The sequence below is a fragment of the Miscanthus floridulus genome, chromosome 16 (genome assembly GCF_019320115.1).
Source record: "Miscanthus floridulus cultivar M001 chromosome 16, ASM1932011v1, whole genome shotgun sequence".
NCBI lineage: Eukaryota > Viridiplantae > Streptophyta > Magnoliopsida > Poales > Poaceae > Miscanthus > Miscanthus floridulus.
The window spans coordinates 75024452-75040144 of NC_089595.1; the positions used below are offsets into that span (position 1 = coordinate 75024452).

General features: G+C 45.9%; 1 protein-coding gene across 1 annotated transcript; it reads left to right on the forward strand.

The window, feature by feature from the left end:
- Nucleotides 1–6179: 6179 nt before the first annotated feature.
- Nucleotides 6180–6638, forward strand: LOC136510846 (uncharacterized). Its single transcript, XM_066505165.1, has one exon. The coding sequence runs from the start codon at nt 6180–6182 to the stop codon at nt 6636–6638; it is 459 nt and encodes a 152-aa protein (XP_066361262.1).
- The last annotated feature ends 9055 nt before the right edge of the window (nt 6639–15693 follow it).

Genomic DNA, 15693 nt, shown 5'->3' on the forward strand with positions numbered 1-15693 from the left:
ACAAAGTTTAAGAATGGGAAGTTTATCTTCCTTGTCCTGTATGTGGATGATATCTTACTTGCTAATAGTGATGTCAGTCTACTACTGGAGATAAAGAAGTTTTGTTCTCAAAATTTAATATGAAAGATCTTGGTGAAGTCTCGTTCATTTTAGGGATCGAGATTCACCAAGATAGAAGAAAAAAGGATATAAGGACTGTCACAAAAGGCATACATGGAAAAGATCTTAAAGAAATTCAGTATGCACAAATATAGTCCCTCACCTGCTCCTATAGTCAAGGGCGACATATATGGTGATTTTCAATGCCTCAGGAACCAATATGAGCTCAATCGATAAAGTGAAAGTGGTTCCATATGCTTCAGCTGTCGGCAGCTTGCAACATGCTCAAGTATGTACGTGCCCTGACTTGGCATTCGTTACCGAGTTTTACTTGGCAGATTCCAGAGCAATTCTGGAATAGAACACTGAAATTAGTAAATAAAGTCTTGCATTATTTGCAAGGAATGAAAGGCCTCATGATGACGTATAGAAGATCTGATTGACTCCACATAGTGGGATATTCATATTCTGATTATGCGAGAGTGAATACATATCTAGACGTGGATTTTCTATGATCTCACAAAGGGGAGCTATTTCATGGAAAAGCTCAAAGCAAACTGTGACTACATCGTCCATAATGTATGACAGTTTGTAGTGTGTTATGAGGCAATGGGCAGGTGAACTAACTAAAGAAGTTCATACCCGGTTTGAAGGTGGTTGACGACATCTATAGATCACTAAAATTATACTGCGATTATAATCTGGCAGTACAGTATGCTCACAACATAAGTCAAGTGGTGCTGCCAAACACATTGACATAGAGTATTATGTTGTGAAAGATAAAGTCCGGGATCAAGTCATAAGTCTTGAGCATATAAGTACAGAAAAGATGCTCGCGGATCCGCTTACAAAAGGCTTACCACCCAACGTGTTTAGAGAACATGGTGTTCAGAGAACATGTAGCTAGCATGGGTTTAAGGGAAAGCCTAAAATTCCTAGACAAAAGAAAGCCCAAAGATAAGTATCTATTTCAGAACAGAGTAGTGTGTTGTAGCTGTTAAGTCTATCGACAATGGATCGTGATGATGAGACATGCTCTATGCGCTAATCTGTAATGGAATGAACAAAAGTAAATGAAATAAAATTGAAAGATGGTAGTGAGATCAAGGGGGAGAATGTTAGTTGATCTCCACCAATAGGCCCAACGGCCTATTGGGCCCTTGTCTCTGCTCCCTGATCGGGGGAGCCCAACCCTAATCCGGTTGGTGGGCCCCTGTCGCATAGCACACATAAAAGGAAGGTGGGGATCAAGGCTCAGACTACGAGGTTCACTGGAGCCGCCATCCCACCCACAGTAAACCCTAATCTGATCAAAGAAGTGCTGCCAGCGATGGGATGTGCCCCACCAACCTCACCGTCGCGCCTGCAGGGTCTCCGCCGCCACCACTGTACCTCGCCACCGAGCCAGAGCTACCTCGGCACCGGTGTCCGCGAGGTCACGATGCTACTATCCCAGGGCGACAAGAGGAACCCTAAAGGAAGAGGTCATCCCCAGATCTATGGTTACACACAGAGGTACACATCGATTCTTTTAGCTCTACCTCCCGTCACTCTAAGACAACATTGAGCACACGCATCATACCTGAGTCCTTGTCATTTGGCCCCTCTAACATTCTCTATCCCTCATTCTATGGCTGTCTAAAAACCTAAAGAACCGAGCATGTGATCAGACGTGGGGTGTCAGGGGCTGAGTAACAATCGACAAAATTTTGCTTTGGCTAGTTCTTGAGAAGATTTTTTATTGTCTCCTATTCACACCACCTCTGGTCGTCAATTTAGCCCTTCGGTATTTTAGGTAGACATAGAACGAGAAAGAGAGAGGGACAGATGCTTTGGGAGGGGCTAGATGATGTGGGTGTAGGTGCGGTGTGCGAGCTCAATGCCGTCGAGGAGAGTGTCAAGACATGGGCACAGGATGTGGGCGTCCGTCTGCACGCAGCCCGTGCCAATAACCGTGCACATGTGGTGATTGTTCCTCCATTCTAATCATATAGACTTATTATCAATGCTCCAAGCTCCATCACTGCTTCGTTTCGCGTGGGGTTAAAGGGCAGTGCATGTAGGTCTTGAATCCTAGAATGAATCCGCATGCAAGTTGTTCTGTGGACCCAATTGATTTGCATGCAAGGAAGTCATGTGAGGCAGGTATAGCGAAGGCGCAACATTAATCGGATGAGGGAGAAATCGAGATGAATTAACTCAATGCTAATTACTCCTTGAATATGTGTATAGCCATTGCCCACATATGCAACATCTAGATCTACTTTTTTTAAATCCAGATGAAATACTTGCAACATTCATATGAAATAGATGAAACATTAAGAACATATACTTGCAACATACGTGTATAGCCATCGCACACATATGCAACAACATCTAGATCTACTTTTGCAACATGTAGATGAAAACACATGCAACATACGTGTCGGGTATTAGTATCAAGGATACCTAGAAGAAGGAAGCTAATGGCTACGAACGCTAACTCCCTCGGATGGTCAAGAGCGTATCTTAGTCTCACCTGGCTCCAAGGGCACAGGCTCCATCTCGCTCGACCTCAAGGATACGGGATCTGAGTCACCCGACCCAAAGGGCGCGGGCTCCGTCTCGCTCGACCCCTCGAGCAAGAGCCCCATCACGCCCGACCCCGAGGGCGTGGATTTTGCCTCGCTCGATCCCTAGAGCGCGGGCTCCGTCTTGCCCGACTCTGAGGGCATGGGCTTCGCCTCGCCTGACCCCCGAGGGCGTGGGCTCCCCCTCGCCCGACGGTGGTCCATACCTCCCCCAACCACTACGGGTTTGAAGTACGAGTCTAGGGTCAAACTTCTGACGCCAGAAGGGGAGTAGGCGCATCTTGACATGACCTGTGGCCACGATGGGCCACGTCACCAACAGCATCGGGCGTGCTGGCGCTGTACTACCTACTCCCCGTACGGCCTCAGGCGGAGATGTCAACAAGCCATACCATCTGCTAGGACGGGATGGAGCGCCACGACCGGCTCACGACGCCCACGTACGGTGTCAGTGACGAATAGGGCCACGACGTGGAGCCATCCCCGTCATCATCTACAGGGCCAACGGGACCCGCGTAAAGGAGATGGAAGATGTTGCAATCCCAGAAGCCTTCCCCCCTCATCTCTTTCTCTCTTTCTCTCTCTGATGTAACCTGCATCTTCCCCTTCATCTATAAAAGGGGAAGCAGGGCACCCCACGGAGGGGGCATTTCCAACACACATCTAACACGTCTAAGCGGCTGAAGGCTTAGGCACTCGATAGTAGACAAAGAGCTCAACCAGACTCACTCTTTTCACCATAGACTTGGGACATTCTCCCTCTCTTGCCTGTTTGTAACCCCGACTACAAACCAAGTGCCGGTAACTAGAGCAGCAACAGACTAGATGTAGTGACATTCTGCCCAAACCTGTATAAATCCTTGTATCCTCCGAGCACAACCATCTAGGTGAGACGCGCAAACTAGAAATTTACTAGTCGATGATTCGAAACACCGATAGTTGGCATGCCAGGTAGGGGCCTTTTGCGTGTCTCGTCATCAACAACAGGCCATGGATGGCTAGCCACGATGTTAGCTGGGTCCCGGGCGCACACATGCATTTTGGGAGCCTAGACTTCATCGTTGCCATGGAGAGAGAGCTGGCGTGGGCTTCTGCCCCCGTCCAACTTCCTTGCTCCACTGGCCTCGACGCAACTGTCAAAGCCTTCGAGGAGCTACAGCTACGCACACCGGAGGCCCGTTTCCCTGGGAGCGACCAGCTCCTCGGCTTTGATTACAAGAGGCTGCAGCATCAGCTCGATGCCTTCCTGGGACCCTGACCGTCCTGGGAGGATGTGCGCTACCTCACCTTCTCCTTCGCTAATGTCATGATGCAGCTTGCTGGAGGAGAGCCGCTCTCCCTAGAATATCTCACTCGGGACACCCCGACAGTGTTCCTATTCGGTCTACGCAATGCCGCGAGGACCATTGGTCACCTTGAGGTACAACACATGTGCCCGCTTCCCATGGATGATGAATTCATGGGAATGGATGATTACATCGTGGAGTCTTTCCACGACCTTCTCGCGGGAGATTCAGAGTCGATCTCTGACTCTGACTCCAGCAGTGGGAGCCATCACCCCTTGTGAGAATGTTTTATGGCAGGTACCCCCGAAGGACGTGTCAAAAGCGTCCATGAGGGAGGGGCTACCCCACTGAATGACTTCGACGATGAAGTCAAGGAAGATGCGGGGGGCCTTCCCTGCATGCAGGTGGAACAGTTAAGGGCATGGCATCATGAGCTCAAAGATGCACGCCTCCAGCTAGAGCAGGAGCGCGCGGAGCTCGAACGCGAGATCAAGCGTCGTGGGGATGGTGGCCGCGCCCGCGCCATCGCCCGCGACGTAAATCAGAGGATCATCGAGGACAACGGAGGCCTCCTACACTTCGCTCAGGCAAGTCGGAACATAGCTGCCATAGCGGTGCTACTCCGAAGGCTCCTAGAGCCCATGACACCCGAAGATCATCGGGCCCATCGTGAGATCCGCATGATGCTCGAGCAAGTAGCGGTGCAACAAGTAGAAGTGCATTGTCTCGGCGATGTGAGCTCAATGCTAGTCAGGGCGTGTGTTCAGGATGACATGGCCGGGACATGTCCATCCACCAGGCACCACGCGATGTTGGGGAACTTGCCATGGTCCTGGTGTATGAGCGTCTTGGCCCCAACCGTGACACACACAACACCTTAGACGCCCATAGGCGTGGACAGGGTGACAAGAGAGAGGAGGCTGGCCATGGCTACCATCCTTGTTGTGGCGGATGCTATGATAGTGGCGAAGATTGGAGCCCGAGCCCTAACCTATCGAGGCCTAGGCTTTTGGTTGGCACATCCTCAACGTGGCTTTCCCACCGCGATATCGACCGCCGACCATCGTCCCAAAGTACTCCAGAGAGATGAACCCTAGCTTGTGGCTCGAGGACTACTGGCTTGCTTTTCAAGCCGGTGGCGTGGATAGTGATTACTTCATTATCCGCAACCTCCCCTTGTTCCTGGCCGATTTGGCACAAACATGGTTGGAGCACCTTCTGCCCAACCGGATTTAAAGTTGGGCGAACTTGAAGGAGATCTTTGTGGGAAACTTCCAGGGCACCTACATGTGCCCTGGGAACCCCTAGGATCTAAAAATTACCAATAGGAGTCTAGAGAGACTCTCTGCGAGTACATTTGACGCTTCTCCATGCAATGCAATGAGTTGGCTGATGTCGCTGATGCCGACATCATCAGAGCCTTCCTGTCTAGGACCGCCTACGAATCCCTGGTCCACAAGCTAGGATGTAAGGGCCCTCAGACCACTAAGGAGCTATTCGACATCGTGACCAGCTATACCTCAAGCGAGGAGGTGGTCGTAGCGATTTTTGATCGCTCCAAAGGCAAAGCGAGGTAGGATGAGGACGCCGGTGAGGGCCCCTCTAACCATTCAAACAAGAAGAACGAGTAGCAGCACGGGGGCTAGCTCATGGCCACTGCTAAGCGGAAAGGTGGCAGGGCACCCACCGTGAATGCTCCCGACCACTTCGAGAAGCTGCTCAAGGGGCCGTGCCTGAACCACACCTTCCCCATCAAGCATTTGTACAAGGACTGCGCCCTCATAAAGCGGTTCCTATTCGGTGGCTCCGACAAGGGGAACCAGAGAAAGAAGCTAGAGCTGGTGGTAGATGATGACAAGGGGAAGGATAGTGGCTTTCCAACCCTAGATGGCTGCCTCATGATCTTCGGTGGGTGGAGGCCTATGACTCCAAGCGCCGCCAAAAGATCGCACGTCGCGAGGTCTATGCAGTAGAACCGACCATGCTGTCTTTCCTCCGATGGTCGGAGTCTGCCATCACCTTCGACCGATCCAACCACCCAGATAGCATCCCATAGCCGGGGAGGTATCCGCTCGTGGTCGACCCAATCATCGGCATGAAACACCTCACCAAGGTGCTGATGGATGGAGGTAGTGGCCTCAACATCATGTACGCCGAGACACTCGATGCCATGGGCATCGACCGGTCGTGCGTCTAACCGACCAAGGCGCCTTTCCATGGCATTATGCCAGGGAAGCAAGCCATACCACTCTGGCAGATCGAGCTGCCCATCACCTTTGAGGATCTGACCAACTACAGGATGGAGACCCTCACCTTCGAGGTGGTTGGATTCCATGGGACCTACCACGCCATCCTAGGACGATCATGCTACGTGAAATTCATGGTCGTCCCCAACTACACCTACCTAAAGCTCAAGATGTCAGGCCCGCATGGGGTCATCACCATTGGCAGCACCTTCCAACGCGCTTATGAGTGCGAGGTTGAGTGCTGTGAGCATGCCTCAGCAATCATCACCTCCATGGAGCTCATAGTCATCAAGGAAAGGAGTACCGAGGAGGCACCCGACTCCAAGTGGTCAGCTGGATCCTTTGAGTCTACGGAGGGCGTCAAGGAGTTCCTCATAGACCCTAGTAGCTCCGAGGACAAAGTGGTGCACATCAGCACCACACTTTCCTCCAAATAGGAAAGCGTGTTCATCGACTTCTTCCACACCAACAGAGATATCTTCGTGTGGAAACCCTTGAACATGCCGGGCATCCCGAGGGACATCACCGAGCACACCTTGAAGATCAGGTTAGGCTCCAAGCCAGTGAAGCAGTGCCTACACCACTTCGATGAGAAGAAGCGCAGGGCCATCGACGAAGAGATCACAAAGCTTTTGGCAGCCGGATTCATCAAGGAAGTGTATCACCCCAAGTGGTTAGCCAATCCCATCCTTGTACGAAAAAAGAAAGGGAAATGGAGAATATGTGTCGACTACACGAGTCTCAATAAGGCGTGTCCAAAGGATCCATTTCCTTTGCCACATATAGATCAAGTAGTCGACTCAACCTCAGGATGCGAAACCCTTGGCTTCCTTGATGCATACTCCGGGTACCATCAGATCACCATGAAAGAGTCCGACCAGCTCACGACTTCTTTCATCACCCCGTTTGGGTCAGTCTGCTATGTCACGATGCCTTTCGGTCTAAAAACATGGGAGCTACATACCAGCGATGTATGCTTAAGTGTTTCGAAGACCTCATCGGGTGAACCGTTGAGGCCTACGTAGATGACATCGTGGTCAAGTCCAAATGAACCGACTAGCTTGTAGATGACCTAGAGTGGGCCTTCACAAAATGTGGGGGGTATGACCCTGGATACCCATGACGGACCACATGGGTTGCGCCCTCAGGGGCGGCCTAGCCCACAAGATGAAGCCTTGCGGGGCACGACTCTGGTTAGCGCCTTCCACAAGACATCTGGAAGATATCCTGAAGGTACTACGAGATCTATTATGATATGTATGATCTCAAGATTCCTGTAATCAGTTATTACTTTTTGGTTATCTCTTAGATCTAACCAACTTGTAACCCTACTCCTCAGACTATATAAGGCGGGCAGGGACCCCTCCAAACTCACGCAATATCATACGATAGCTAATACAAACTAACAGACCACAAGAGTAGGGTATTACATCATACTGACGGCCTGAACCTGTCTAACTCATGTGTCTCTGTTGCCTTCTTGTTCTTGATCTCGCGCTCCCCAGCCGATCAATCTACCTTCGTGGGATACCCCTCAGAGGACTATCGACGATATTCTATCGATAGTTGGCACGCCAGGTAGGGGGCTGCGTACTGTTTCCTTGTAGAACAAGATGGTTTTTTTCGTAGGCTCTTTGTCCCTCCCGCAGCCTGGCCAGATCTTCATGGTCGGATCGATCTCCAGGATCATCAACGCTGACGGAGTCGGAGAGCTCCTCGAGCCGGCGCAGATCGTTTCTGCGCCGATTGTGGCAGAACCTCCTAAATTATAGGGCCCACATGCACCTGTCACTGTCCGACGACCTTTGACATCTATGCATGTGTTTCCGTTAACTTAAGAAGATTGTCGGGTGTCCTCGGGGAACCCCGAATCATCCACGATTTCCGATCAGGATCACATTACAGAGTCATTGCAGTATTACAACATTTATTCAAATATCTACACCAGAGTAAAAACAACGGAAGTCTTACAATAACATAGTTTACAAACCAGTTATTTCAAACCTTACAAACTAAGTTTGATAATTATTACAAACCATAGTAGTAGTGGAGTGGCATGATTAACATATACATAACACATAAAACAAACATCCTGCCCAAGGATCACACATTTACTTCTCATCGTCAGAACGAACAATAGTCATGCAGCACGATCCAAAACAGATCTGCTCATGAGGCTCACCTACAACAAGGGTCAACGAACCCTGAGTACAAAAGTACTCAACAAGACTTAACCAGAATATTAACTGATAAACTTAGGAATGCAGGCTCAGGGATTCAAGGTATAGCTTTAACAATAATCAAAGTTCTTTTGCGTAAAAGCTCTTTTAACAAAATTCTTTATATAGAAAACTTCATAAAAATTATATACAAAGTTGACACGATCCATGTTGAGATCATGAAACTTCATATTCAACACCTTCACAAGCCTTATTCGAGTTCCAGTTATTAATACTACGATGATGAACAGTGAGTTGAGTCTCCATGACCGAGGAGCAACGACGATTCGAACCGATTAAGCCCAGCTAGGAATTCCAGACCACACGACATATGCAGGTTCCTAACCTCCATATACCAACCTACCCTCGGATCCTCTAAAACAAGAACAGGTCCGCGCCACCCGAGAATACAGTACTCCACCAATCCAGCCCATTGCCATGTGGGTACACGCTATTCCCGCCATCTCTCCACTCCTAGTGCGCGAGTAGCTATTCTCATAATAGAATAGCCGAGTAAAGGCTTACCAGAGTATGTGGTTAGTACTACAAATTCTCACCTCATGCAATTCAACAACGGACGTGCCTTAATCGACACAGGCGGAAAGAACCCGCTCACAAGACCTCCATGTCTTGTGGCTCACACGCACTGAGTCCGCCCGGCCTAGATTTATTACTCCACATTCCCATATCACATGATAACATAAGTTAACCAAAATTCCATTTAAAGTTCGCAGGTGACAGGTAATCACCCGACTTTCATTGTTCTAAGCATAGCTAAGCAAAAGTAGGCATATACGAATTTAAAACTAGTAATATGGTAATTATGGAATAACAAGGTTGGTAATGCACCAATTTGTTTTTCACTTGACTCCTAATCACTTAATGCAGTAAAGAGAAGCAAAAGCGAAATCAATTTGTAAAATACAAGGTAGGGTTGTATGCATCCGGGGCTTGCCTTCGTTGACGGAAAAATCCAGTTCCTGCGACGTTTCACAAGTATTCGATCCGACCTCAACAGACGGATTAACCTCCTCAACAACTTGATTAACTACCACGTGTTCACCTTCGTTCACTACATGTAATAACAATGCCATGTTTAACATGATGCGGAATACGAAACATGATGCTCGATGATGGATGCAAAATTTAACAATTTGAATACAACTTTCCTTCGCGGTACAGTTGCAAGTCAAACAAACTAAATCTTTTTCGTAACACATACATCAATGGCCAAGGATCATTATCAACTAATGACCCAAGGTCATCACTTAATCCAAAATTTCAAACAAAACCTAAATCATTAAAGGTTACTATTTGCTTTTATGAATTAATTATTTAATTCAAAATTATGAAATAAATCAACTTATTCTAATTGAGCTCAAAATTTTAGTAAATGTTCATTACATGATAATTAAGTGGCAAAACAAATTTCATAGTTTTTGGACAATTAAATAAGCCTAGAAAAATCATGGAAATTCATTTATTAATAAATTGAGCAATTTTTATCACATTCAAAAAGTGCTGAAAAACAATATTTCATATTTTTCTTAAATAATATACAGCACATAGACAGTCGCCCAAAAATTTTCATAATTTTTAGAGCTCTAAATAAATCTATACAAAAATAACAAAAATAGATACTATTCATTCATTGTTGAAAAATAGAAAAATCCATTTTTGAACTACGCAGTCACTGACAACCCGACCCCACCTGTCATCCCTAACCTCGCGCGTTTGACCACGACGGCGACGGCGTTGACCGACGTAAACTCGTCGATGGTGAGTCCAACAGCGACGACCAAAGTACCAAAATGATCACCAAGACTAGGCGCTTTGATTTACGTCCCTATCAGCACTGATTACGACCTTATACTAGCTCGACGTCGGCCATGGTGGACGCGGTGGCATGGCAATGCTACGCCAGCAGCGTGCAACTGGTAGAGCTCAAACAAAGGATCCAGGAAGCACCAGTGGCTCACCCCGAACGCGTTGAAGCAAGGAGCGAGGTCAGAGAAGCAACGGAGAGGCGTGACGACGATCACGGTGATCACGGCGGAGCAAAGATCGTCGGTGAGGAAGAACCGGCGACTGCAGTGGTCAAAATGAGCAACCAACTATAGATTAAGTACCACAGCATCGAGACAAAACGGAATCAACCAAAACCAGGGACAGAGATGCACCGTGGAGCTCTGGTCGCGGCGAATCGTGCTCGGCGGAGGAGTTGCCGGCCACGAGGAAGAAGACGATGCAACTCGAGTTCCTGACGAAGACAAGCCGAATTGGTGAGTTGGCTGGATGTGCAAGGAGTAAGTGAAGCTGGAACTAGCTTATCAGTGACAGTGGAGCACAACAACGACGGCGCGGGCTCGCCGGAGATGAGCAAGGCGATGGAAAAAACAGAGCAAGGAGAAAGGGCAAAGACGACGGCGGCTCAGGCTATAAAGGGGGCCAAGAAGTTCAAGGAAGCTGCGTTGTGGCCTTCACCGCGCCAGCGCGACGCCAAAACGGCCACGACTGCGCCTGGAATGCCGAAGAAGGAAACGCCGGCAATGTAGCTTCGGCGGTGGACACTGTTCACCAAAATTACAGATTTGCCATTCGCCAAATTTCCCAAATTACTCCCAAATTTTCATAACAACTCAAAAATCTCCAAAAACAAAAGTTGTTCAAAATCAAAAGTTCTACAACTTTGCTTTTATAACCAACCCCTAATTCGGTCTACATTTTGAAATGATCTTTTAAATTCAAATAGGGGATATTTAGCGAATTACGCCTTTTTGAATTACTCCAAATTTTTCTAAACAACTTGAAAAACTCCAAAAATAAACTTTGTATAACTTGTCAAGCTCTACACTTTTGCTTTAAGGCTCAACCCCAAAATATTCTTAGATTTTAAAATGGATTTTCAGGGTAGGATTTAAATATTGAAAATCAGGGTTTTCGGAATTTCAAATCAATACAAAGGTTTCAAACTTGATTCAAACAATACCAAGCAATACTTAACACATAAATATAAACTTGTTTTAGTGTGTGCATCTCAAAGTTTTCACCAAATGCCAAATGCTTTGTAATGCATATGATGATATGTCAGGTTTTAGTATTTAAACACCCGAGGTGTTACAATCCTTCCCCCTAAAAGAAATCTCGCCCCGAGATTCAAAGCCATAGGGTAAGTAATGGAAAAGGAAATGTGTCACGAGAACACATACCAATTCTGTCCATAAAACAGCTGAGGTCCCTTTACAAAACACAACTTGTACAACCGAACTCAACTAACATTACTCTATTCTATATTGACGCTAGAAACTCTGGAAACTTTTCTAACAAGTAATCTTCTGATTCCCAAGTAGCTTCCTCTTCTGAATGTTGATTCCATTGTATTTTATAGAACTTGATTGTCCATCTTTGAGTAACACGATCTTTCTGATCCAACACTCGGATAGGATATTCGGAATAAGTTAAATCCGGTTCTAGTTCCACTCCTTCAACTTTAACATTCTGTTCAGGCACTCGGAGACATTTCTTCAATTGAGAAACATGGAACACATCATGCACAGCTATGAGATGTTCAAGTAATTTCAAGCGATATGCCACTTTTCCATACCTTTCCAAAATTTGATATGGTCCAATATATCGAGGTGCCAACTTGCCTTTAACACCAAAACGGGTAACTCCCTTCATTGGTGATACTTTCAGATATACAAAATCTCCTTTGTTAAATACCAATGGTCTCCGTCGTCTATCCGCATAACTCTTTTGGTGGGACTGAGCTATCTTCAGATTACTCTGTATTTGCCTAACCTTGTCTTCTGTTTCTTTCACAAGGTCAACTCCAAAGAATCTTCTCTCTCCAGGCTCAGACCAACTCAATGATGTTCTGCATCTCCGACCATAGAGTGCTTCAAATGGAGCCATTCTAATGCTTTCCTGATAACTATTGTTGTATGAGAACTCGGCCAAAGGTAAGCACTCATCCCACTTATTGGAATAGTTAAGGACACAACATCTTAACATGTCTTCAAGTACTTGATTGACTCTTTCAGTCTGTCCATCAGTCTGCGGATGATAAGCTGTACTATACAGAAGTTTGGTACCTAACGAAGCATGTAAGTGTTTCCAAAAACTAGAGACAAACTGTGTACCCCTATCTGACACTATGGTCTTTGGTACTCCATGTAAGCTCATGATTCTTGCTAAGTACATCTTGGCATATTGGATCGTAGGATATATTGTCTTGACAGGAAGAAAATGTGCTGACTTAGTGAGTCGATCTACAATAACCCATACTAAGTCAAATCCCTTTGATGTCTTGGGTAGACCAACAATAAAGTCCATACTTATGTCCTCCCACTTCCAAGATGGAATAGGTAATGGTTGTAATTCACCAGCAGACCTCAAATGTATAGCTTTCACCTTTTGACAAGTATCACACTTTGCTATATATCTAGCAATCTCTATTTTCATTTTAGTCCACCAGAACCTTTGCTTCAAGTCATGGTACATCTTGTTGCTTCCCGGATGGATAGATAACCTAGTAGCATGTGCCTCTTCTAGAATTGACTGCCGCAACTCAGGAACTTTTGGTACCACCAGGCGATCCTTGAACCATAACACATCTTCATCATCTATGCTAAAGCATTCCGCTTTTCCATTCTTGACTCTTTCCTTGACATGGGCGATACCCTTGTTTTCCTTCTGAGCAGCAATAACTTGATCTCGAATAGTGGCTTCAACAATTATGTTGTTCAAACTTCCTTGTTGAATTACTTCTACATTCAACTTTTCCATTTCTTGACATAAATTCAAACCCATTGTTCTCACTATCAGACAATTGCAATAACTTTTGTGACTGAGGGCATCTGCAACCACATTTGCTTTACCAGGGTGATAATATACTTCCAAATCATAATCCTTAATCAGTTCTAACCATCTTCTTTGTCGCATGTTCAACTCTGACTGGGTAAAGATATACTTTAAGCTCTTGTGGTCTGTATACATATGGCACGTATTACCAAGCAGGTAATGCCGCCAAATCTTCAGAGCATGAACCACAGCTGCTAACTCCAGATCATGAGTCAGATAGTGTTCTTCATGCTGCTTAAGTTGCCTGGATGCATAGGCAATGACTCGGCCTTCTTGCATCAACACACATCCAATACCAATACCTGAAGCATCACAATAAACATCAAACGGCTTCTCGATATCAGGTTGGGCTAACACTGGTGCAGTAGTCAACAGCCTCTTCAAAGTCTGGAAAGCCTCTTCACAAACTGATGACCAGACAAACTTGACTTGGTTCTTCAACAACTCAGTTATGGACTTTGATACTTTAGAGAAATCTGGAATAAACCGACGGTAATACCCCGCCAAACCCAGAAAACTCCGAACTTGATGAACTGTGGTTGGCGGTTTCCAATCAAGCACATCCTTCACTTTGCTAGGATCAACTGCAACTCCTTCGGCTGACAAGACATGTCCAAGAAATTGCACTTCCTTAAGCCAAAAATCACACTTGCTGAACTTGGCATATAGTTGATGTTCTCTCAAGCGGGTCAGAACAATTCTAAGATGTTCCGCATGTTCTTTCTTATTCTTGGAATATACTAAAATGTCATCAATAAACACCACTACAAACTTGTCTAGCTCAGGCATGAATACTGAGTTCATTAGATACATGAAATGAGTGGGAGCATTTGTCAAACCAAAAGACATTACCAAGTATTCATATAATCCATATCTTGTAGTAAATGCCAGTTTTGGGAATATCTTCAAGCTTTATCTTGATTTGGTGATATCCTGACCTCAAATCTATCTTGGAGAAAACTTTAGCTCCGGCCAATTGATCAAAAAGCAAATCTATCCGAGGTAATGGATACTTATTCTTGATGGTCACTTCATTCAACGGACGATAGTCAACACACAACCTCAGGGTCTCATCTTTCTTTTTCACAAAAATTGCCAGACATCCCCAAGGTGAGGAACTAGGTTGGATAAACCCCTTCTCAATCAATTCTTGTAACTGAGTCTTCAACTCGGCCAATTCCTTAGGTGGCATCCTATAAGCTCTCCGAGAAATCGGAGCTGTTATAGGTTGTAACTCTATATTAAACTGTACATCCCTATCAGGTGGTAGACCGGGTAAATCTTCAGGAAACATGTCCGGAAATTCACACACTACTGGAATATCTCTAATCTCTTTGACAGCAGTTGCACAAATCTTGCCCACTGATCTTCTTAGGGTTGGAAGTTAGATGAGAAGTTGAGAATTACTATCAGGCAAACTTACCCTTAATGTCCTATTCAACACATCTATAATAGCCTTATGCTGATACATCCAATTCATTCCCAAGATTACATCTATATCCTAATCCTTAAGGATAATCATGGTAGTGGGAAAAATATGCCCACCCAGGTTTACGGGTACCTGGTATACCATCTCCTTAGTACACAGACGTCCCCCGGGCGACTGTATAAAGAAACTTTCCTTTGTTGCCCCAATTGAAATTTCATACTTCATGACAAATGTTCTATTGATGAATGAATGCGATGCGCCAGAATCAAAAAGTATAACTGCAGGGTGATTGGCAACAGGAAACATACCCATCATCACTGGCTCCCCTTCTGGAATTTCTCCAGCTTGAATATAGAACACCCGTCCTGTCTTCCTCTCATCTTTGCCCTTCTGAGCATTCTGATTGGGGTTCTTGTTTGGTGCCTGACCCTGTTGTTGATTGGCAGGGGCCTTCTGATAATTTTGATTAGCCTGCCTAGGATATGGACATTCTCTGGAGAAATGACCAGTCCTTCCACAATTGTAACATGGATAGTTGTGACCCTGGGATGTTGGAGCATTGCCACCAGGAGCATTAGGTCGACTATGAGTTCGGATAGGTTATAGCAGGACGGACATTTGACTGTTGCCCGGCTTGAGACTGTGGCGGACTGGTAAGGAGGACGATTATGATGTACTAGATGATAAATCACCCTCTGCCTCTTCTGATTTCCCCCAAAAGATCCAGATGGCATATTCTTTTTCTTTTTGAGCTCCTTATGCTGCCGATACTTTGACTCTGAAGCAATTGCAATATTTATGGCCTCATGATAAGTGACATTGGTGCAAGTTGTCATCATTGTCTGCAACTTGGTATTCAGGCCTCTCATAAACCACCTTTTCTTCTTTGCATCAGTATTGACATGTTCTGATGCATATTGGGATAGGTGATTAAATCTTCCCACATACTGCATCACAGTTTGATCTCCTTGCTTCAAAGCA